At 38.7% G+C, this 24,801-nt stretch overlaps 1 protein-coding gene across 1 annotated transcript in view; it reads left to right on the plus strand.

The window, feature by feature from the left end:
- LRP5 (LDL receptor related protein 5) overlaps positions 1 to 24,801 on the plus strand; it is a 175,104-nt gene that overhangs the window by 86,344 nt on the left and 63,959 nt on the right. The window contains 2 exon segments of the mRNA XM_070765886.1: positions 7,616 to 8,012; positions 10,041 to 10,212. Of these exon segments, the coding sequence (XP_070621987.1) occupies positions 7,616 to 8,012; positions 10,041 to 10,212 (569 nt within the window).

Below are 24,801 nucleotides of genomic sequence, written 5' to 3' on the forward strand. Positions count from 1 at the left end.
GGCAGTGCAGACAGCCCAGGGTCTGTAAAAGGAACTTGGCAGCCGTTATCTGGTATGTGGGCTATAAATTGCACATTCCTCCATTGCATTTTAGAGAGTATTGTACACATTTCTTAACTAGCAATTAGGCTACATTCTTACCCATGTTTTCTTAATTCAAAATCCCCTCCTGGGTACTCCTGTGGCAACATATGGCCACAGGTTGGGGGCTTCAATTTGTTGATGATTAGAGCAAGTTCATCAGATCTGTTTGATACTTTTAAAACCTGTTCTTCCTCCTGCCAGTCCTCCTTTCCTTGCTCTTGAACAACCCATAGCTATGCTGGTTGGAAATTAAGGAAAATGAAGTAAGAAAAATGAACATTTGTAGGGCTTATGCGTGGGAAAGTTCATTACAATTTTGTTTGATAGCCCATAAGGTTATCAAGCTAAAAAGAGGTAATATCATTTTCTATGGAATTTTGTTGATTATCTTTTGATTTTTAAATTCTTGGGCAGTTTTATTTATGTGATTTTATTTTTGTTTCATAACCAGTTCTTAATTATTGTCAAGCTGTCAGAGAATCAAAAGGCAATATTGTGGGGTGGGAATGCAGAAGGATAACAGAGAACTTCCCATTCCTAACCACTGAAGCTGGTCTAAAAGTAACATGGTCAATACTATCAGAAGTTGCTGAGAAGTCCAAGAAGGCCATAATGATTGCACCATTACCCACCGTGAGCCTTCCAAAGATTATCAAGAAGTGTGGCCAATGCTGTTTCAGTGTTAGGCCCCAGCCTGAACCTAGACTGAAAAGGATCCAAATAATCTGCTTCATCCAGATTATTTGTAGCTGTGCATCAGTAATCTTCTCAACAGCCTTCTCTAAAAAGGGAAGATTGGAAACTGAGCAAAACTTGCCTAATTCTGTTGGATACAAAGATGGCCCCTTGGGAAGGCGGTATCATCCTCCTACAAAGAGTCGTTAACCATCACTTGTGCCCAATCACATTCTACCTTAACCAAGGCCTTAACCCAGTGTTTCCCAACCTTTTTTGAGCCGCGGCACATTATTCATATTTTCAAAATCCTGGGGAACATTGAAAGGGGGGGTGGGGGTGGGGGGTGGGCTAAAGAAAAGTTTGGACAAAAAAACCCTCTCTCTTCCTCCCTTTCGCTCTATTTCTCCCTCTTTCTCTCTTTTCCTTCCTTCCCTTCTTTCTCTCTCTCCATCCCTCTTTCTTTCTTCCTCTCTTTTTTGCTCTTTCTCCCTCCTTCCCTTCCTCTGTCTTTCTCTCTCTCTTGCTATCTCTTTCTTGCTTTTTTCTCTCTTTCTTGCTCTCTCTCTCTCTCTCTTTCACTGTCTCTTGCTATATGTCTCTTTCTTTGCCTCTCTTGCTATCTCTCTGTCTCTCTTGCTATGTCTCTCTTTCTTTCTTTCTCTCTCTCTGCCTCTCTTGCTATGTCTCTCTTTCTCTCTTGCTATGTCTCTCTTTCTTTCTCTTCCTCTCTCTGCCTCTCTTGCTATGTCTCTCTTTCTCTCTTGCTATGTCTCTCTTTCTTTCTCTTTCTCTTTCTCTCTCTGCCTCTCTTGCTATGTCTCTTTCTTTCTCTTTCTCTCTCTGCCTCTCTTGCTATGTCTCTCTTTCTCTCTTGCTATGTCTCTCTTTCTTTCTTTCTTTCTCTCTCTCTCTGCCTCTCTTGCTATGTCTCTCTTTCTCTCTCTGTCTCTTTCTCTGCCTCTCTTGCTGCCTCTCTCTCTGCCTCTCTTATATGTCTCTCTTTCTTTCTCTCTCTCTCTCTCAGCTGACTGCAAGCGGGAGCCCTGACGGCAGCTGGACGTGCTGTTGGACGCCGTATATGCCAAGCCCGCAGCGCCAGCAGTACGGCGTCCAGCAGCACGTCCAATCGCCACCGTCAGGGCTCCCACTTGCAGTCAGCTGAGAGAGAGAGAGAGAGCTCCCGCCGCCTGGAGCTCCCTCTCGCCGCCGCCATCTCCCCGCGACTGCCTGCGGCCGCTGCAGCCACCCCCTCCCGCTCCCCCCGCCAGTGCCCTCCCGCCGGGCCCCAAAGGACACTTGCCGCCGACGCCAGGGCCCGGTGGGAGGGCACTGGCGGGGGGACCGGGGGGTGCGGCTGCAGCTGGGAAAGGCGCAGGGAGGGAAGCTGCCTGCCCGCCTGCCTCGGGGAGCCGCGCTTGCAGACGCAAACCAAAAGGGCAACCCCCGGGCGCTCCCCAGCCCCGGCCCGCCTCTGCGCCCCCGCCCGGCCCGCGCTCTCTCCTGTCCTCTCCTGCCCGATGTCGTGGTTTCCGGCGCTCTCCTGCTGGGCCCCAAAGAAGGAAGGCGGGAAAAAGGCGCAAAGAACGAAGCTCTCCTTCTTCTTCCTGCCTTCCTTCTTTGGGGCTCAGCAGGAGAGCGCCGGAAACCGCGGCATCGGGCAGGAGCCGGGGGACAGCTGCGAGCGGGCGCTCCAGGTCGGCACCGGCAGCGCCCCGCCCAGCTGGAGCTTCCGTAGCTCTGCGGCACACCTGGCAGTGTCTCGCGGCACACTACTGTGCCGCGGCACACCGGTTGGGAAACGCTGCCTTAACCAACCAGCTGGGGCATGCGGCCAAAACTCAGGTGATCAAACTCACAGCCCCAAAGATCCTGCCTACTTCCTCAAGAATTAACAAGACTCAGACATGTTTTCATCACCTACAAAGAATCTGCTCAGCCAGAATCCAGCTCCAAGCAAAGGCGAACAACTGTATCAGACAGATGTCAAGAATATTCTTCTCGATGACCCTGTAAGGGTTGCCCTGACTTCTTCTTACCAAGGAGGGGCCTGGTCACCTAATTGCTTTTTAACTACTTTTTAGGTACTAGAAATCTTCATAGCAAAAACATGATAGGATGGGACATTAAAAATTGGACACTAGAGGGAACCAGAAGGAACTAAAGATTCAATTAAAGAATATTTAAACTTGACTTACTGATGGAGCAAATTATTTTAATATGATATGTACCGAAGGATATTTATTTATTTGTTTGTTTGTTTATTTATTTATTTATTTATTTATTTATTTATTTATTTATTTATTTAGTCTAATATATAATGTAGGTTTCAGAGGATATAATCATAGGAAAATACATCAATAGAAGAATAGAAGGAAAGACATTAGGAATAATGTAAAAGAAATAATCATTGGGAATAATAGAGTTCATGGAGCAAGTAGAAATATAAGAGAGACATTAGGACAGGGAGAGAAGGCACACTGGTGTACTTATGCACACCCCTTGTTGATCTCTTAGGAATGTGGAGAGGTCAACTGTGGATAGTCTAAGGGTAAAATTTGGGGGGTTAGGGGATGACACTACAGAATCTGGTAAAGAGTTTGTGAACAATGGACCCAGAAGTTAAGTTTTAAAATGACTGCAATTATAAATAGACTATATTTGAAAGATGTTATGGAAAAGAAACCAGATTAGGACTCATTTGAAAGTGGATTTAAAAATGACAGACTACAAGAATGATGTGGGGAAAATGCTATGCTTGATATAGAAATAAAACATCCTGATATCTTAATAATTAAAAATAATAATAAAGTAAAACATTTACCTGGGCAACTTTCCTATACTAGATTTACGAAAGAGTCTTGGTAAAATTTTGAAGGATTTTATGGGAAGGGACAATGAAAATGAAAAGAAATCTAGTTCCAAGACACTATTTGAAGGAAATAAAGATCAAAATTGTTAAAAGTAATTAGTATAAATTTTGTTTATTTGACCAAGGTTAAAATAGATAGACTTTATAAATATCCTTAATAGGCTTTTGCCAACCCCTGCCCAATGACAAGATATTAAAGATTTGTTTATGGATCAGAAATAGGAAGAAGAGATAATTTGTTGTATTTTAGGAGCAGGTGTTACATTACTAAAATACTTATATTCATTGCTATGAAGGGGTAAAGTAATTTCTTTATATATTTCTTTTTCTTTGCTATTTGGAATACTGTGTTCAGTTCTAGAGACCTCACCTACAAAAAGATATTGACAAAATTGAACGGGTCCAAAGACGGGCTACAAGAATGGTGGAAGGTCTTAAGCATAAAACGTATCAGGAAAGACTTAATGAACTCAATCTGTATAGTCTGGAGGACAGAAGGAAAAGGGGGGACATGATCGAAACATTTAAATATATTAAAGGGTTAAATAAGGTCCAGGAGGGAAGTGTTTTTAATAGGAAAGTGAACACAAGGACAAGGGGACACAATCTGAAGTTAGTTGGGGGAAAGATCAAAAGCAACATGAGAAAATATTATTTTATTGAAAGAGTAGTAGATCCTTGGAACAAACTTCCAGCAGACGTGGTAGATAAATCCACAGTAACTGAATTTAAACATGCCTGGGATAAACATATATCCATCCTAAGATAAAATACAGAAAATAGTATAAGGGCAGACTAGATGGACCATGAGGTCTTTTTCTGCCGTCAGACTTCTATGTTTCTATGTTTCTATATTATTTCCCCCTCCTAATTTTTCCTTTTCTGTGCTTTCTATCAATTATTCTTATTTATTTTTACTTTGCATTAGTTCTTTCTTTTAATTGTAGTGTTTAGTAAAATTGCTGTAATGTAACTGCAAAAATGTTGTCATGTAGCTGCACCCTTTCCTAGAAACAATCTAGCAGGTAATCCCAGGAAAATACATACCTTCAAGATGCTGCAGACAAGTGCCATGTTGATAATCCTGTTTACCATCTTGAATCTTTGCAACAATCAATGCAAAACTGAAATTGAAATGCTACATGCAGCTATCCTTAATAAACTATTAACTATAAGAGTGCTTCATTTGAAGAGCTCATGAAGCTATTGCAAGGACAGGTGTCTTGCAATAAAATTATGTAGTGCAGCATAAAGCAGAATATTGGATTCAGACCAAGATTTGTTCTTCATTTCTTTTATGAATATGGACTTATGGGCTGAGGTTTGATCTACCCCATGCAAAACAATGATATCATTTGATTTGAAGAGAGTTAACTGCACCAGTCCAAATCTTGCAGATAGATAAATTGCATCTTCAAAGCTCATCTCTGAGTAGGAAAATGACTGAATGACTGAAAGAGAGCTTGAACTAGAAAGGAAGAGAGAGAGGCAGAGGCAATTCTGGCTTGCAATTCCTTCAGAAACATTCAAATGTGGAATTCGTCTATGTCCTCTAAAATGTATGGTCTGTCATAATAAGGGCAGCCATAACCCAACAGAACAGTATTCTGGCAACCAATTAAGAGGAATGACGGTAGGAAAAAGAGCAGCTAAGATCACAGTTGTTGCTGATTAAGTATTAACCTCACATTAACTGTCTTCGGAGAGGGGCGGCATACAAATCTAATCAGTAATAATAATAAAATAATAATAATACTGACTAAATAAGTTGCATCTTGAAGAATTAAATCAGGCTAGTCCTCCCCCAGACCAGCAGCCCTCAACTTTTTATGCACCACGGACCCTCTTTAAATATTTTTTGTGGCCATGGACCATGGCTACAGAGACCCAAGAATTCAAGGTTTAAATCACAGCATTTCTTCAATCCTTGACAGAATCCACATTATGCCTCCTCCCCAGTGGTTTGTGAACCATTGGTCTAGGCTAATTGCATTCAGTCTCGAAAGACCATGGTATCAAGTTCTGGACATGGAGAGGGAGGATCTGCTGCTTGGGTAACACTCTAGGGGCTAATACAGAATAAATAATTTAACTAAAGCATAACAAAATAATGAAATAAATGTGCATACAAATGTAGGAAAAGCAGCTATAACAACAAACAGGTTTATGCATACAAAGAATACTGAAAGGAAAGGACAGGATGATTTGAAAGTGTAGGTTTTTTTTGGGGGGGGGGGGAGGGGAAGAACTGACCCTAAATGTAGGTAGTGCTCTTCTTGTGTATTTAAAGAGGATGTTGTCTGGAACCTACCTGGAAGGACTTCATGAAATGGGGACAAGTAAAACCAGACATGAAAGGTTTAAAGATGTCAGAACCAGGCCAAGCTTTTGAAAGGGCACAATATTCTGACACTTTGAAGAGCAGGTTCTGAAAGTGTTTTATGTAGGTGTTTTTCTTATATAGCAGTAATATTTTCCCTCCATTTAATAAAAATCATTTCACTGTGAATATTCATTCCCAGGACTAGCAAAGAAAGACAAACAATTTTAAGATTTTCTTGTAACATTTTTTCCATGCATCTTTTTATTTATTTTATTTATTTATTTATTATTTATTAATTAGATTTGTATGCCGCCCCTCTCTGTAGTGAGAACAATCTTTACATATTCAGTTATACCATAAAACAGCTAGAGATTCCACTTTCACTGTTTAAAATGGTATTGTTTAATTTGTCTCGATAATAGAATATTTAGTACAATTCAGATGTCATTAAACTTACGAGTCCTCTAATATTCTTGGTCTAGATCAGTGGTGGCGAACCTATGGCACCTGGCAGTTTGGGGGCACACACGCACTTTGGGCACCTAAAAGATTGGCCATCACTGTTCTAGGTTGTTAAAATAAAAATAAAAAGTGGGATGAGAAGGATATTCCGATACATAGCCTATCTTCTGAGAGCTTGGCCATGGTTAGTAAGTAGTTCACTAAATATGTCATCTTGACACATGACATTAGAAAATAAAATTTAAAGGGAATATTAGATAGAATAGAATAGAATGTAAGGATGCAAGCAACAAGTCACAGTCATACAGTCATAAGTGGGAGGAGATGGGTGATAGGAATGATGAGAAGACTAATAGTAATAGTAATGCAGCCTTAGGGAATCGTTTGACAGTGGTGAGGGAATTTATTTGTTTAGCAGAGTGATGGCGGATGGCGTATTATATGTTCAGAGAACACAGCCTTTAGGACAGTGCATATAAATAATTGTGTTTGACTATAGGTGGACTGCAAAATATGAATTAATGACTTTTCAATCTCATAGCTCACAACCTCAATACAGGCATATCTACTGTGTGCTAATTCATACCCTGGGTGACTATGCCAGAAGTATCTGTCGCCTCTTACATTCTAATTCCAAAAACAGATTGGCTCCTCAAGCAGCTCTGTATGCGTATCTCTGTTTTCCAGTCCATCTGTTCCATTATCTTACCCAGTCTTGTCTTGCTTTTTGGACATATAAATATGAGTGCTGCATTTGCCTGGTGTATCTTCCATAATTGGAGATGCATTGCAAATGGTGATTGATATGGCTGTTTTTATGAATTGTAAGATGAGGAATCACACAACCTGCTGTCATAACAATCTCTCAGTTTTGAGAAAAGTCCCAGAAAGTGTCAACTTTGAAGACACTGTAAATGTCTTCATATAGGAGTTGTACTTAGGAAATGTATATTTCTAGTTGTATCAATAGAAGAAGAAATTTCTGTTGTCCGTGTTCTTCCTAAAAAATTATTACCATTGGAGAAAAACTTGTGATCTTCCTTCACAATCAGATTGCCTTTTTCTATTCAATCTATACATTTCATAATGTAAAGTTAATCAGAAAACCAGAAATTACATTTTGTAAGTAATAATTTAACTGTGTGGCGCAAGGAAATAACTATTTACTGGTAGTTTACTGATTACTACTTTCTTCTTAGGTGCTGAGGAAGTCCTCTTGCTCGCTAGAAGAACGGATCTACGAAGAATTTCCTTGGACATGCCGGACTTCACAGATGTTATTCTGCAAATAGACAATATTAGGCATGCTATTGCAATTGACTATGACCCTGTTGAGGGCTACATATACTGGACAGATGATGATGTCAGAGCTATTCGCCGGGCATTTCTTGATGGATCTGGAGCCCAGACTCTAGTAACAACAGAGATAAATCATCCTGATGGCATTGCAGTCGATTGGGTGGGTAGGAATTTGTATTGGACTGATACTGGTACTGATCGGATTGAAGTTACACGTTTGAATGGGACCTCAAGAAAGATCCTTATTTCAGAAAACTTAGATGAACCTAGAGCAATAGTGCTCAATCCTGTGATGGGGTAAGTCTTGCAAGTATTTGTTCAGTCTTAAAACTATGGTGGTTGCTCTGCCTTCATTTCTATACTATGGAACATGTTACAAGTAGTCCTTGTACAGCCATGGGGGCGCAGTGGTTAGAATGCAACGTTGCAGGCTAATTCTGCTTACTGCCAGCAGTTTGATTCTCAACGCCTCAATATTAACTCAGCCTTCATGCTTCTGATGTTGGTAAAATGAGGACCCAGATTGTTGGGGGCCAATATGCCGATACTGTTAAACCACTTAGAGAGGTCATTAAAGCACGATGAAGCAATATACAGTGGAACCCCGACATAAGAGCTGCTCTACTTAAGAGCAACTCGAGATAAGAGCTGGGAGGGGAGAGATATTTTTGTTCTACTTACAAGCCCAAATTCGAGATACAAGCGCCAAGGAGCTGTCTCCTGAAGCCAAACGCTAACTTCTGCGTTCGGCTTCAGGAGACAGCTGCGAAGCGGCGCGTGTGTTTTAAAAGGTTGCAGCCGGCCTGGGGGGCTCGGGGGGGTGCTTGCAGCTTTCTTTCTTGCTCTTTTTCTTTCTCTCTTTTACCTTCCCTTCCTCTATTTCTTCTTTTCTTTCTCCTTCCCACCTTCTTCCCTCCCTCCCTCCCTTCACTCATTCCTCTCTTACTCTCCCCTTTCATAAGTTTCCTTGCTTCATTCCTCTGTTCCTGTCCCTTCCCCCTTTCTTTCTTTCTTGCTCTTTTTCTTTCTCTCTTTTACCTTCCCTTCCTCTATTTCTTCTTTTCTTTCTCCTTCCCACCTTCTTCCCTCCCTCCCTCCCTTCACTCATTCCTCTCTTACTCTCCCCTTTCATAAGTTTCCTTGCTTCCTTCCTCTGTTCCTGTCTCTTCCCTCTTTCCTTCCTTCCTTCCCACCCTCCGTCCATTCATTCACCCATTCCTCTTTTGATTGCTTAAAGCCGGTCCCTGGTGCAAAAAGGGTTGGGGACCTCTGTCCTACAGGATTGGGTGGCAGAGAAGTTGAACATATGTAAATTTAAAAGTTTAAGAAAGTTTACAAGTTAAGTGAAAGAAACTTCATTATTCATTTATATGTACATGTACATTTCTTCATTAAAAACATGTCTTTCTGCATAATTTAGACTAACTTTGTGAGTTTTTTGAGGGCTGGAACCAATTAAAATTATTTACATTAATTCCTATGGGGAAAAGTCGTTCGAGATAAGAGCTGCTCGACTTAAGAGCCCAGGTCCGGAACGAATTAAACTCGTATCTCGAGGTACCACTGTATAATATATTGCTATTGCTTGATGTAGCAATCACAATTGGGAATGGTGATTACAATCACATTGTAAATTGTTGCAGCCATAAGTCAATTTTATGCCTTTTTTTTTTTTACAATGGTTGTTAAGCAAACCAGTGCAGTTGTTCAACACATCATATGATAAGTAAGCAAATCCAGCATCCCTAACGAGAAACCCCCCCCCCCTCCGGCTGAAAATCAGCTAAAAATGATTACTCGACCCAGGACCTAGTTACGAAAACCGAAATTGCAACCATGTTAGGGATAGTATGATGGTCGTAAGAGTGAGTGTAGGTCATATGTCACTTTTTCCAAGGCTGTTGTGACTTTGAACCTTCGTTAAATGAACAATCATAAGTCAAGGACCACTTGTGCTTTAAAAATATTACCTGTTTCTCCATACCATGTTCCAGCGGCAATGTGACAAAATATGTTTTCTCAAATGCTTCTTTATTGGTATTTAGTAAAGTTGGAATACTGTACACAGCCACCAGCATATTTATTCTACGTAGCAAAGTCCATTATTCTTAATTTTCCTTCCTCACTTAAAGTGTTGTGCCTTATAATATTATTATCCTCTTGTATTATCTCACAAACTTGAAATCTTTGAATGAATCTTTCTCTTTACTGCCAGTTCACAGAAAAGCATCTTGCTGAAAAGCACGCCTTAAAAAATGCAATAATATACTGGATATAATACTTGTGCATCAGAATAACACTGCTGTTCTTCTCCTTCCACAAAAGTTATATGTATTGGACAGACTGGGGCGAAAACCCAAAGATTGAGTCTGCTTATCTGGATGGGTCTGAGAGGAAAGTGCTGGTGAATACTTCTCTAGGATGGCCTAATGGTTTGGCATTGGATCTTGAAGAAAACAAACTTTATTGGGGAGATGCAAAAACTGACAAAATTGAGGTAAGTGAGATTTTTACAGATAATGGCGGTTCTGTTCCAGAGAAAACATCTTGATTTGTTTTCTCTGTTTTTTGGAAACATTGCATTACCAGAGATAGTTTCTGAAAAAAACTATAGTTTGGGAGAAAAAATCCCAACCGTAGCACAAGAATTTGTATTTCACTTTAAAAGGACACAGCCTCTTTTGACTCAACTAAGAATAAGAGGTGCCTTTTGTCCAGGCAAAAACAGAGCTGCACTGTCAGAGGCCAAGAAGTAGAGAAAAATTAGAGCTGGACTATTAAAATGAGTCAATTTATTGAAAGGTCTGGAATTCATTATCAAATGACAAGCATGGAGTAAACTATTTAAAACAAATAATATTCTTTAGAATTCCCAGAAGAGAATAGTATTGCAGCTTAATACTGTCTGGGTAATTTATGCATCCTGCTGGAAGTATTTTGTGTTATGTTCAAGGCTTGCTGACTTTTATACAATAAAAGCAACGAAATCCACCAAATATATAATGTAAATCTTCAGGTTGGGAGTATTAATCTTGAGCATGAGATACTGAAAGGACATATTGCTTTGTGCAGTAAACACAGTGTGTCTTCTAAGGCAGAGTAGACCTCACCTACAAAAAGATATTGACAAAATTGAACGGGTCCAAAGAGGGGCTACACGAATGGTGGAAGGTCTTAAAGCATAAAACGTATCAGGAAAGACTTAATGAACTCAATCTGTATAGTCTGGAGGACAGAAGGAAAAGGGGGGACATGATTGAAACATTTAAATATGTTAAAGGGTTAAATAAGGTTCAGGAGAGAAGTGTTTTTAATAGGAAAGTGAACACAAGAACAAGGGGGCACCATCTGAGGTTAGTTGGGGGAAAGATCAAAAGCAACATGAGAAAATATTATTTTACTGAAAGAGTAGTAGATCCTTGGAACAAACTTCCAGCAGACGTGGTTGGTAAATCCACAGTAACTGAATTTAAACATGCCTGGGATAAACATATATCCATTGTAAGATAAAATACAGGAAATAGTATAAGGGCAAACTAGATGGACCATGAGGTCTTTTTCTGCCGTCAGTCTTCTATGTTTCTATGAGTACTTTTTAAAATGCTCCAGAAACTGTAGGATGTGTTGATAGAATAAAAATCAGAATTCAAAGAGACCAGGCAAGATCTGTGTTGGGGATGCTGGAGTTGGCCATTTGCTCTGCGCTCTGACTTACCAACTATACTTCTTAAACACTGTGTTATTTCCTTGGCAAACATGTAGAAGAATGTATAATAGGTTGTATAATAATGTACTTCAATTAATTGCATGTTGCATTTTTAGCTGTCCGTTGTTTGAGAAAACCAACCTTTTTGTTCCCTTGAGGGGGGAGAAATCTACCCAACCCTCCTCCCAAGCAGGAAAATACTGCTAGATACATAAAAGTGTGTTCCTTAATTATGTGTGTAAAACTTCACATGGCAGAAACAGCAGTTATTCATTCTTGGCAGAAACGTTCCCATCTGCAGCATTCAGCTGTAGATACAAAGGCCTCAGTCACTTCACAAGCCGTTTATATCCTAAAGAAACCATTTGGCGAGCCTTGTCAAACGTTGCGTGACAACAGCCTTTGGGGCTTTCACTGCAAATTTGGCACCCTGTGGTAACATTGTTCCCAGCTCTTAAAAGTTTTTTTCCCCCCTAACTTGGTTTGGCAGCATGTTTGAAAGGTGGGAGAGAGAGCAAAAAAATTGTAGCAGATTTTAAAGAGAGATACGGGAAAAGAATCTTGGATTCAGGAGGCGCAGCTGATTTGAAGTGAATGGCGCAAAAGTAAATTGAGAGAAAATTTAAGATTCCACCAGAAAAGAGTACATTCCAGGAACAAATTAACGTGGCTTATAAGGTTCCAGCTGAAAGAGAAGCAAAGAGATTCTGACATCTCCCTGCAAAATTGCCTTCTTTCAAAACCAGTTTTGTGGGTTGTCTTGTCAACATTTGCTTAATGACTCTGTATAATTGCATAATTAAAAAATGTTGACCTATTTGTCTATTTTTAGAAGTGTTTTCCTAATTAAAATTGCTGTAAAACAACATGGTTAGAAGATAAAATGTAGCCTATGGAATCACCACTTCTCTTCTCCTCCCCCCCACCCCTCCTGAAGCTTTGTGATTATTTTCTTCAGAATAAAATCAGAATTTTCACCCAGACATTCTCTAAAGTATTGTGCAGTGATATAAACAGTGTCTGTGGGGCATAACATGGGTCACTGGTGTCAGGCCCTTCACCTCCATCTGCAAACTCAACAAAACTCATTGATCCTTCTGACAACCTGATTCTTCCTACTTCGTCTCCCCATGCTTATTTGATGGGTATTGAAGAAACAAAGCCTTGGCTGTATTTCAGAACAAGCTTTCAAAGTAATGACTTTTATAGGGAAATAATGTTTATCCTAGGTAATTTCTGCATATGATATTTAAAATGGCACTTTTAATCTCCAGTTCAAGTTTGAAGAATTTCTTTCAACCTTGTAAAAAATAGAAGGATTTTCTGGCACGGTTACTTTTACATATGCACAATACAAAACAGTACAGAATTTTAGAAGGCATGTGAATATCTATTTCTCAAAATTTAATTGCATTTTAAAATTTTGTTTCATATTTTGAAAAAAGAAACAGATTAAAATCTTACTCAAAACTTGAGTTCTGGGACAGTTCTGACAACCTCCTATCTCTTGTCTTTACTTCCCCAAACTAAATTTCTTTGAGACTATCAAGGAAAGTGACTGTGTGAGTGGCTTCCTTGATTTGATATTCTAAATACCTATTATACGGTATTTTTAATTTGTTGAAATATTTATTTTGGATCTACGAATAATTTTGCTCTTTTCCTAAATATTTAAATCAGCACATATTCCCTGAGCTTTTAAAACGAATTGCTAAAAAAGTAGCTGTTTTATATTTAAAATTAGTGGTGTACAGTATTCTTTATCCTCCATCAAAATAACCTTTTTTATTTTTAAAAATGGGGCAGAGAGGAAAAGACAGTTGGGAGCCTTGAATAGGGTAGCTGAACTTTGACCCACCAGGAGGCTATGTCAGAAGTAAAGCAGTTGCCTTCCCACAGTCAAAAGACAAATGGACGTTGATCATCTTGAATAGTACTGAGTAGCCTGACTTCCAGGGAACTAATTAAAGGACTGCTGTGGCTTGCAACAATACAGTTTCCACACAAGTTTGAAATTCTTCTGATTTTCTTCTTCTTGTGATTGAAATAGAATGTTGGCTTTTTTCCCCCCATTTCCTACACATTTAGGCCATATTACATAGAAACATTACCATAAAAATGTTTATAACCCACCTTCCACTTAATGTGACTGAAGCTTTGGTATTGCAGACATATATCTCACCAAAATCCTTTCCTTGGTGATTATTGTGCTGAATCTTTTGATCTTTCAACATGCTTTGGATTGAACAGTTTGGGGGGAGGAAGAGCAGTGGCACGGAACTGGAGAAGAACGGGAAGGAAAACCCACCCTGCGCCCATGGAAGTAAAAAATGTTTTTGTGCATAAAGGTGGCGATGGGTGCAATTAGAATACTGCTTGTCTTATTATCTTGAAAAGTAAGCTTGCTGTTCTGTTCGGGTCTGTGAGACCCGAAATCAAGGTTTGAGACCCTGTAAAAAATTTTCCCTGCATATCTGAAACTTGAAATTTCATGACTTTTCATCATTTCAGGGGTTCTCTCTATGAGAATTTTTTTGGGGGGGTGGGAGGTTTCTTTCTTGCTGAAAAAAAAAACCTCCCTAATGTTATGTTCCCGGGTCACCCTGACCCGGACCGAAAACTCTTCATTTGCAGTGCTTATGTTTGGTCTTTTTGAAAGCTTTTTTCACTTGGAAAGTAGTCTGAACATTTCTTCACACAATGGAATGAAAATTGAACTGAAAAAATTAATCCTTATTGGTTTATTTTGCCCATAAATGTGCCTCCCCCCCCCCGTTTTTGTGAAAGTTTTTTCAATTTATGGATAGTTTTGCTTGCAAAATGCAGTCTATTTTACTGGAGTTGGTGTGGGAATGGTACCTTGAACATTTCTGAATATAAGAAAAATATAAAGGAACTGAAAAAAATGATTCTTACTAGTTTTTTAACATCAGAAATAAGCCCCCCCCCCCCCCTCGGCTGCTTGCAATCATTTTCACTTTTTATTTTTTTATGCTCCAAATCCAAAATATTCTTTAAAATCTTAGGCATTCATTTACTCAATTTAACAATGCTGATCATCAAAAAATATTTTTGGGGTGGTGGCTAATTGTTTTCTGGGCAAAAAAAATTCATAACTTCGAATCTGTTTCTGTTCGTATATGACCGGACCAAAAATATTTTTTTTAGGTACTTGAATTTGATCTTTTTGAAAACTTTTTCAACTGGAAAACTAGTTTGAACATTTATGAACATAATGATATGAAAATTGAACTGGAAAAATTGAGACATATTTTTATTTTGATCAAAAAGCCCCTCCCCCCATCCTTTCTGAATTTCGTGTCAATTTCTATTTTTTAAGGCTACAAATCCCTAAGAAATTTTCCCCCAAAAGGTTTGATATACTAAATTGAACATTTCTGAATATAAGAAAAATATAAATGAACTGAAAAAAATGGTTCTTATTGGTTTATTTTTGCCACAAAAGGGACACCCCCCCCCCCGGCCTTGCTGTGTGCCATTATTGTCACTGTTTATACATATTTGTCTAGAAATATTTGGAATATCCTTTTGAAAATCAACCACATTGTAGCCAGATAACTAATTTTATGAAAGAAATCCATTTTACTAAAAAAAAGTATGTAAGTTTGAAATTAACAGCATAATTTTTATATAAATTGAAATAACTTTATATTCAAAATAAACCAATATGCATCAATTTTTCCACTTCAATTTTCATATCATTATGTTCAGAAATGTTCAAGCTACAAATCCAACACCAACTTTAGCAAAATTGAATGTATTCTGCTAGCAAAACTATCCATAAAGTGAAGACTATGTCACAGAAACGGGGGGGAGGCACATTTATGTGCAAAATAAACCAATAAGGGTTAATTTTCTCAGTTCAATTTTCATATCATTGTGTGCAGAAATGTTCAAGCTACCAATCCCACACCAACTTTAGTAAAATAGAATGGATTTTGCAAGCAAAACTATCCATAAATTGAAAAAACTTTCACAAAAACGGGGGGGAGGCACATTTATGTGCAAAACAAACCAATAAGGATTAATTTTTTCAGTTCAATTTTCATTCCATTGTGTGCAGAAATGTTCAAACATGTTTCCAGGTGAAAAAAGCTTTCAAAAAGACCAAACATAAGCACTGCAAATGAAGAGTTTTCGGTCCGGGTCAGGGTGACCCGGGAACATAACATTAGGAACTTTTTTCAAACAGCATACAAGGGTTAAGAGGAAATCTATTAAAATTTAAGGAATTCCAAAAAGACAGTTAAGATGAATTCAAGTCTTGCCATCAGAGTAATGAAAACATCATTCTACGGAGAGGGGCAGCATACAAATCCAATAAATTATTTATTATTATTATTATTATTATTATTATTATTATTATTATTATTATTATTATTATTATCAGATCTACTATCATCTGGTTATAGTTAATTCTGGGTGCCTCAAAAACTATGAGAAGATAAATGTTCTAATCCACAAAAAGGGAATAGACATCTGGGAAATTTTGAGCATTTGGGGAATATTATTGAACAATGTATTTGGAATGAATTGATTTAGAATGTCACAGTTACAAGAGCCAGCATGGCTTTTATTAAAAGTAAACCATGCTAGATTACCTTTACCTCTATTATTGACGGAATTACTAGTTCCATAGATCAGGGAAATGCCGCAGACATAATCTCAGCAATGAATTTGGTAAAGTCTCTCACCATATCTAGATTAATAAAATGGTAAAATATGAGCTAGATCAGTGTTTCCCAACCTTGGCAACTAGAAGATATTTGGACTTCAACTCCCAGAATTCCCCAGCCAGCGTTCACTGGCTGGGGAATTCTGGGAGTTGAAGTTCAAATATCTTCTAGTTGCCAAGGTTGGGAAACACTGAGCTAGATTATACAACATAAAACAGAACTTCTATGTGCCTCAATAGCTTGGAGAATAGTGCTAAATGGATTGTCACAGGGGGTTCTGTCTTAACCCTATGCGGTTTAAGATTAATAACAACAACAATAACAACAACAAAGTTGGAAGGGACCTTGGAGGTCTTAAAATCCAACCCCCCGCTTTGGCAGGAAACTGCACTACCTCCATTTGAAAAGTGATCCATTTAGATTTTTAAGAGCACAGTGATTAAAATACAGTATTGCAGGCACTACCTGGAGTTCAATTCTCACCATTTCAAGATTGACTCAGCCTTCTGTTTTTTCAAGGTCAGTAAAATGAGGAGCCAGGTTGTTGGGGGCAATAGGCAAATAATGCTTAGGAATTGTAAACCGCACAGAGAGTGCTGTAAAGTGCTATGTGGGGTGTGTAAACCTAAATGCTATTGTTGTGCTATTTTTACACAATTTAGGTATTTTGTGTAGTGTTTTGAGATTAAATGATACTGGACTGTTTTGTTTTTTCTCCAAAACCTGTACTTAGAGCAATATCAAGTGGGAATGTTATAAGAAACATTTTCCTCCCCGTGGTTACCAATGATTTTTTTTTTAAAAAAAAAGTTTGATCTTCTTCCTTTTAAATAACTGGGGAAATTCACCTCAGTGGTTTTGTTTTGCTGTGTTTAATTTCATTTCATTCATGCTCAGTGTGTGCATGTGGTTTGTTTGTTTATTTGTTTGTTCATTCATTCATTCATTCATTCAATTTTTATGCCGCCCTTCTCCTTAGACTCAGGGCGGCTTACAACATGTTAGCAATAGCCCTTTTAACAGAGCCAGCCTATTGCCCCTACAATCCAGGTCCTTTAACCTGGTTAAACTGCCTGGGGGGAAAAGTGTCTTCAGGATATGCTCTTAGCCATTGCATGGCTAAGAGCATATCCTGAAGTCCAAATATGGACTTTGGAGTTGAAGTCCAAATATCTTCAAGTTGCCAAGGTTGGGAAACACTGGCATAGTGGATACTCTCTGGATTATAGGGAAGTGTTTTTAATAGGAAAGTGAACACAAGAACAAGGGGACACAATCTGAAGTTAGTTGGGGGAAAGATCAAAAGCAACATGAGAAAATATTATTTTACTGAAAGAGTAGTAGATCCTTGGAACAAACATCCAGCAGATGTGGTTGGTAAATCCACAGTAACTGAATTTAAACATGCCTGGGATAAACATATCCATCCTAAGATAAAAAATACAGGAAATAGTATAAGGGCAGACTAGATAGATCATGAGGTCTTTTTCTACCGTCAGTCTTCTATGTTTCTATAGATGGCCTTGATAGCTTCAGTGCCCCATCGTGTGATCCATTTGGGAGAAAATAGCTGATTAGAACGTGGGTGTGCTCACTCAGCATTAACTTAAGAGAAATATTTAGGCTTCTTCAATTGATATTCAGAAACTATCAGCTGTATGAAAGGGTGTGTTCAGCTTTTTTAGAATAGTGTCTTGAGGAGACATCTTGTCACTCAAAAAAGGGAAGGGTTACTCCCAACATTGATTGACTGGAGTCATCCTGTGGGAAAGCATGCTAAATTATTTTAAACTATGGGGTGACCCTTGCCTCCTTTTTTTGGTGAGCAATAAAGACATAAGAGGGGGGTAAAGAGGGTTTAGCAAAAAACCCACAGCTATCTGCGCCCCTTCATTGGTAAGAAGTGGCTTTCACTTGAACTTGCATTTGACAAGTGTGTTCTGTCTCATTCAGAAAGATCCTTCAAAGGCAACTAATTGAAATGCTTGCACCCCTTCATTCTTTTTCAAAGTCTTTCCCGCCAGGCACATTGCCCCCAGGTTTGTTTAAACTTCAGGGCAGTAGCATTCACGGTTAATGAGGATCAGGGTGGGGGGGAGGAACAGACCATGCAGATTTTCCTTTTTAAAAAACCCCCAAGTCTGTGGGAAAGGGTTTTTTAAAAAGTCCCCCTATCCAACCCCTTATGCCAATGTCTGAGAATCTGGTAGCGCTAATAAAGAAGCTGGGCTGCGGTTGCCTGCCAAACTTTTTGTTGCAAACTTGTTAGAAATTCTTTTTGTCTTTTCTAGTCCTTGACTTCATGAAACGGAACACAAATCAGGTCCCCAGAATGAAAGATTGCATGTCTGCCTTGTGGCATTTGGAATGAAACTATTCATTGCCTGGATGGCTATAAATAGAGAGCCAGTAGCTGCCCAGTTCTCCAATTTGAGCTTCTTGCAAAGAACCCCTCTTTCCTGATGAAGGGTGACTTTTGAAAGGAAACTTGGCAAGGAATTCTTACCCTTGCACTTCTAGGTAGGGCAGTGTTTCCCCTATTCTCGGACCCGTAGCAAGATCGTCTCATCTGTAGAATTGCATGTGAAATTTGAATGTAGAAAAAACGCCATTCTTTCTGCATTTTGCTCCTGAAAGATTTCTTTGGCTTTCCTCCAACCGTCGGCTCCTTTTTAACTTGTATTCATTCTTCAGCAAGAAGACTAAATTAGTGGTGCGGAGGGGTGATTTCTCTCCCCTCCCCAAATTCTGAGAGACAGAACAAGAATTGGGATTGGGTTTTTTTGTTTTTTGTGTTTTGAAAGCATGTTAAAAGATTTTATTGTTCCAACGGACTTGTGAAGTTGCCGATGTAAAAATCCAATAGCTTACTGTTGCAGTTCTCCGGGCAATTTGTTTGGTTGATTTGGCCATTATGAATGCCTGAAAATGCTGCGTTGTCCTTTTATGCAAAGCGCTGTCAGCCATCTTTCTCCTTCCCTTCTAGTTCTTTCTAAAGAAACGGGGAGAACTGAGGAGAGAAAGGGATTTTCTGCCAGACTTCCAATAGTTTGGATGGGCCTACATGAGCAAAAGTGGTCAATAAATCATTTGCCTGAGCAGGCACTTTTTAAAACTGTCCCACGTCACCATTGTTTCTGAGTTGTATGAGGAGGAATTGAAGCCCACTTTGAAGTTTTCTGCGGGATTAATTGCAATCTGAACAGTTTTTTTGTTAACGTATTCTTTTGGTTGCTTATTATGGAGGCATGGTTTGTACTCTGCTATAGACGTCATTATTTCTATGACTCATATTTGTTACTGCCGACCATAATTATTTTTTTTTTAAAATTCAATTCTGCCTACCCTTTCCTTTAAAAAAAATTTGGATGCAATTCTTAAAGATGATTCTAAGTTTTGCACTCAGCTTGCTAAAGGAAAGAGTGGAAAACATTTTAAGTTAAATTTTGTTATTCCCATGCCTCAAATAGAAGTCTTGTATTTCTCTCTCCCCTCTCTCCAATTCCTTTGTTGCTTGAACATTTGCATGAGAAAACAGTGCAAGGGGCAATGTTAATTTTAAATTGATGCCACCAATTTTTTAAAATCAGGGCTACTTTTCAGTTTTTATGATGAGTCGTTATTATGCCTGCATGCTGATTTCATTGTGATGGTCCATATGTTTTGCTTGTCACTGTTTATGGTAAGGCTTCCTTCACCTAAGAGCACCCTGCTGCCCTTTTGCATTGACCGTGCCTAGAGGTAGCCCTGTTCTTTTCCCTTTCTAACTAACTTTCCCTCGGGAGCCTGTTGTGAACTATTGAACACATTGACTCTTTTGTCAGTTTTCATCTTGCTTTATCTTGGGTGCTTTTGTCCAATACTCCAATTTTACAAGAGTGTCGTAAACACTGTCCTTCCACCCATCCAAAGATGTAAAATTGGTCTTCCATTACTCACAGCTTTGTTCTATTCATGATGGCTAGATATTTTTCTTAAAATTTCCTCTTAGTTAATATAGCTTCATGTCTTATATCGACATATCTACTTGGGCTTGGCAAATTTTCTCCTGACATATTGATATTTTTGTTTTCCAAAGATCATCATCCATATATTTTGCTAAAGAATATTTGCTTTCTTAGCTATAACTAGATGCACTTTTGCATTAAAATAATGTTATTGTATTATTTGCTATTCAGGACTAGCTGATAGAAAATTAATGTTTACTAGTATTCATTTCCAGCAGACAATTATAAACCATAATTTTTTAGCAAATGATACAATTCTTATTTTACTGTACAGAATTGTCTAAATAACTTTGCACATTTTCTGCAACAGTTTCCCATAAAAACGTCATCCTTTAAACATAATCTATATGCAGATCAATCACATAAAAGTTAGAAATAGAAAATATTACAGGATTGTTGCTAGTAATATAATGCTCGCTATTAGTTTATTTACACTTAACACTACTACACTAGTAACAATTACTACATTTACATGGAATATCTAGATATAAATGAATAGATTCATAATCTTTTTCTACATTCATTTAAGTCAGTTGTTTACAATTTGTTCTCCATGTGGATGGTTTATACTACAATTCTACTATCCAGAGATAGCATGAGGGATTCTGATAATGCTTTTCATATTTTAGGCATGAAATCCATCTGTGTGAGTTTGGGCCAGTCACTCTCCCTCAGTCCAACCCACCTCACAGGGTGATTGTTATAAATAAGAGAAAGTAATATTAATAGTTTGCAACCTTGCATTGTATATTAAAAAAAACAAAGCTGGGATAGAAATAAAATAAATTAATACTACCTACATTTGAAATACTACATTTCATCTAAAGCAAATATTGCTCAATAAAAATGAAAGCTAAGTCTGTACATTTCCTCTTCGGTATAAAACAAATTAACAATGAAAATAATAAAATATTTTGTTCTAATTTTCAACCAAGGTTACTCTGATGTAGAAGGCAAAAAATTCAAATTCACAAGGGGCAGGTTTTTTATAGAATGCAATAACTTTTATACAACTGTTTTTCTCTTAACAGTTTTCAGGTTAGGAAATTGAAAACAACCTCACCCCTCCTTGTGCAAAATAGCTTTTTGACAAATTGTTTGGGAGGGAGAAAGTTGATTGCAGGCAGCTTCAGGAAGTAATGGGCAGTCAAAATGTTTACTGACACACTGTGGGTGTGGCTTATTTTGTGGGTGTAGCTTGATGGTCACGTGACTGGGTAGGAGTGGCTTGCCGGCCATGTGACTAGGTGGGAGTGGCTTGAACGATCATCATCGTTCAAGTGAACTGTTAAATCCTCAACTTACAACCTCCCCAGTGTCGTGTTCTAGGGTGACAATTTGCTTCGCATTTCCCGCGCTCTCCTTCCTGGGTCACTCCCTGCCTTAGTCTGGGTAGCTAGGCAAATGGATGGCAATCAGCTGTTGAGAAAAGATGGGGGAGGAAATGGCCCCCCTGCAACTCCTGTGGGTTCTGGTCTCCCGACCACTTTTTGAGGAGGAGGAGGAGGAGGATGACGGTAGGGTGGGATGGTCAGCTGGAGCTGGGCACACAACTTCATTTATGTTGTGAGCCGCCCCAAGTCATACAAATCCAATAAAAATAAATAAATAAATTTCCACTGGTGGGACTGCGTTCCACCCCGTCCTGCCCACGCCTGGCTTCAGGCCTCTGCCCTATTATTATTATTTTATTATTATTATTATTTATTAGATTTGTATGCCGCCCCTCTCCGTAGACTCGGGGCGGCTCACAACAATAACAAAGACAATGTAAGAACAGATCTAATAATTTAAAAAACACTAAAAACCCCATTATTAAAAGCAAGCATACACACAAACATACCCTAGCTCATGCTTTAAATTAAATTACTCTTCCAAATTTCAGAGTGGGGATCAGTCGGTACATTCTTGTATCTTAAGAAATGTTCTTTGAGACACCCCCCCACCCCCAAAATCAAAACTACTATTTTTAATCATGTTCCAGTCTGTAATGCTAAATGAGAACTTGCCAAAATGGGCATAATTTTATGACATGCACCATTGACCTGATTCTAGCCCAAAGGATAAGTTACCTGTTCCTTGCGGGAATCACGGAGCCCCCTGCTTATTTGATGTTTTGTAAGCCACCTGACATAACAAAACCCATCTCTGAAGACAGCCTATAAAAATTCCAAAGAAGTAAAAACAGAACTGGACAAATGGTAGTCTCATTAAACATAAAAGCATTTGAAGATGAGAAGCGTGGCAGAATCATAAAGAGAAAGAGGCACTCTAGCATATGGTTTGTACAATGAAGCCAGGAGGAGGGAGGAGAAAAGATTGCAAAACAAGAATAAAATTAAATTTATCATCCTAATGTTAAGAACACCTGAATAAAGTTCAGAATATCTAAATATAGCTAAGATTGATGAATATTATTCTGTCATGTAATATTTACCGTATTTTTTGGATTGTAAGACACACCAAGATTTCAAAGAGTTAAGTAAAAACTAGTTTTTGTCATCCCCCTCCCCGGCCCGCAGTGGGGTTTTTTTTGTTGCAAAAATGGACCTGGTTTTTGCAAAAAAAGAGGGGGGGCACACAATTTGGGAGGCCTGCAGAGTGCTCTTGGGGGCTGCAGAAAGGGAAAAATGACCCCGTTTTACAAAAAAACCCACCCCATTTTCCTTTGCAAAAAAGGCCCATTTTGCTGTTTCCCCCCCCAAAATGGGGATGTTTTTACCTTCCCCCACCTCCCAGGAGCACTCTGCAGGCTTCCCAAACCCTCTGCGCACCCCATTTCTGTAAAAAACAGGCCAATTTGTCGCAAAAATGGGGTGCAGGGGCAGGGCTTTGGGAGACCAAAAATGGCTGTGTCTGGTGTATAAGATGAACTGTCATTTCCACCCTCTTTTAGGAGGGTAAAAGGTCCTTCTTATTCTCCAAAAAATACGGTAATCTTTAAATCACTACAAAGTGAATTTTAACTATGCCAAGATGTAGTCTCGAAGCAGGTCTGGAGTATACCTGCTTAGAGAAGGCTGATTTATCTTCCATCCGATATTGCTGTTTTTAATAATAATAATAATAATAATAATAATAATAATAATAATAATAATAATAATAATTTTTTATTGGATTTATATGCCGCCCCTCTCCGTAGACTCGGGGCAGCTAACAACAATGATAAAAACAGCATGTGACAATCCAATAATAAAACAACTAAAAACCCTTATTATAAAACCAAACATACACACAGACATACTATGCATAACTTGTAATGGCCTAGGGGGAAGGAATATCTCAACTCTCCCATGCCTGGCGGTATAAATGAATCTTGAGTAGTTTACGAAAGACAGGGAGGGTGGGGGCAATTCTAATCTCCGGGGAGAGTTGGTTCCAGAGGACCGGGGCCGCCACAGAGAAGGCTCTTCCCCTGGGGCCCACCAAACAACATTGTTTAGTCGACGGGACCCAGAGAAAGCCAACTCTGTGGGACCTTATCGGTCGCTGGGATTCGTGCGGTAGCAGGCGGTTCCGGAGGTAGCTAATCCTGACATAAAAATTTCAAATGGCCACCACACACCACAAACAACAAGTCGTCAAAACACCAATGCCTGCTAATCTGCAGGTACTACCCCCCCCCGTCCCCTACCCTTCCCCCACCCAAATCTCATCTCTTCACATATCTACTAATTACCATAGTACTTTACTAATTTCACCTTTAAATCAATATATGTATTAGATTAAAAAAATACAGTTTAAACTTTGAATGTAATAGGGCTATCTATAGTTCATTACTTTGAATTAACAAACATTAAGTAATTATATGCTATATTGATTTTATTTGGATATATGTATTTTCCCATTTCAATCGTACATCTTGAATGTAATAGGATTATACTTAGTCTAATATCATGGACTGATATACTGTACATTAAGCTATACTGTATATACTACAGATGCTAATTGGATATGTGCATTTTTCTTTTTTTTCTTTACCCTTCTTATTTTCTGTACTCCCTGTTCCCCGTTCCCTTTTCAATAAATCAATAAATTATATATTTTTAAAAAATTTCACATGGCAAGATAATGTCAGCATATTAAGTCTCTGTGCTTACTATGACGGTGAAAGCAGAGTTACCATGCTCTCAGAGAATGCACCTCCTGTCAGAAATAAATATACTGGTTTCCATTCTTTGCCTGTGAGTAAATCAGGGCTATTTGGCAGACTTTTGTTAAAAGACCAGAGGTTGACCTAGATGAGATCATTTTTCTGACCTGGCAGACATGTGAGAATTCCTTGGGTTACGTAGGTGTATGTCTCCAAATACACATTCCAGTGTGGGTGGTCTGTCCATTTTTCATTGCTACACTGGAATGCATGCTTGGATATCTGTCCAAAAGAGGCAATATGGTACTTATAGCTGCATCCTGAAGGTACCAAGATGGGCAATACTCTAAGGGCTATGCTATATGGGAAAGCATGACTATATAGTTCAACACATAAAGAGAATGCCAGTTTGAAGAACTCTTATATTTAAGAGAGCCTCGGTGGTGCAGTGGTTAGAGTGCAGTACAGTGATCCCTCGATTTTCGCGATCTCGATTTTCACGAAACGCTATATCGCGATTTTTCAAAAAATAATAATAAAAAAATACTCCCCGGTTTTTTTGCTATACTGTACCACGGTTTTT

Source organism: Erythrolamprus reginae, chromosome 1 (genome assembly GCF_031021105.1).
Source record: "Erythrolamprus reginae isolate rEryReg1 chromosome 1, rEryReg1.hap1, whole genome shotgun sequence".
Lineage (NCBI taxonomy): Eukaryota > Metazoa > Chordata > Lepidosauria > Squamata > Dipsadidae > Erythrolamprus > Erythrolamprus reginae.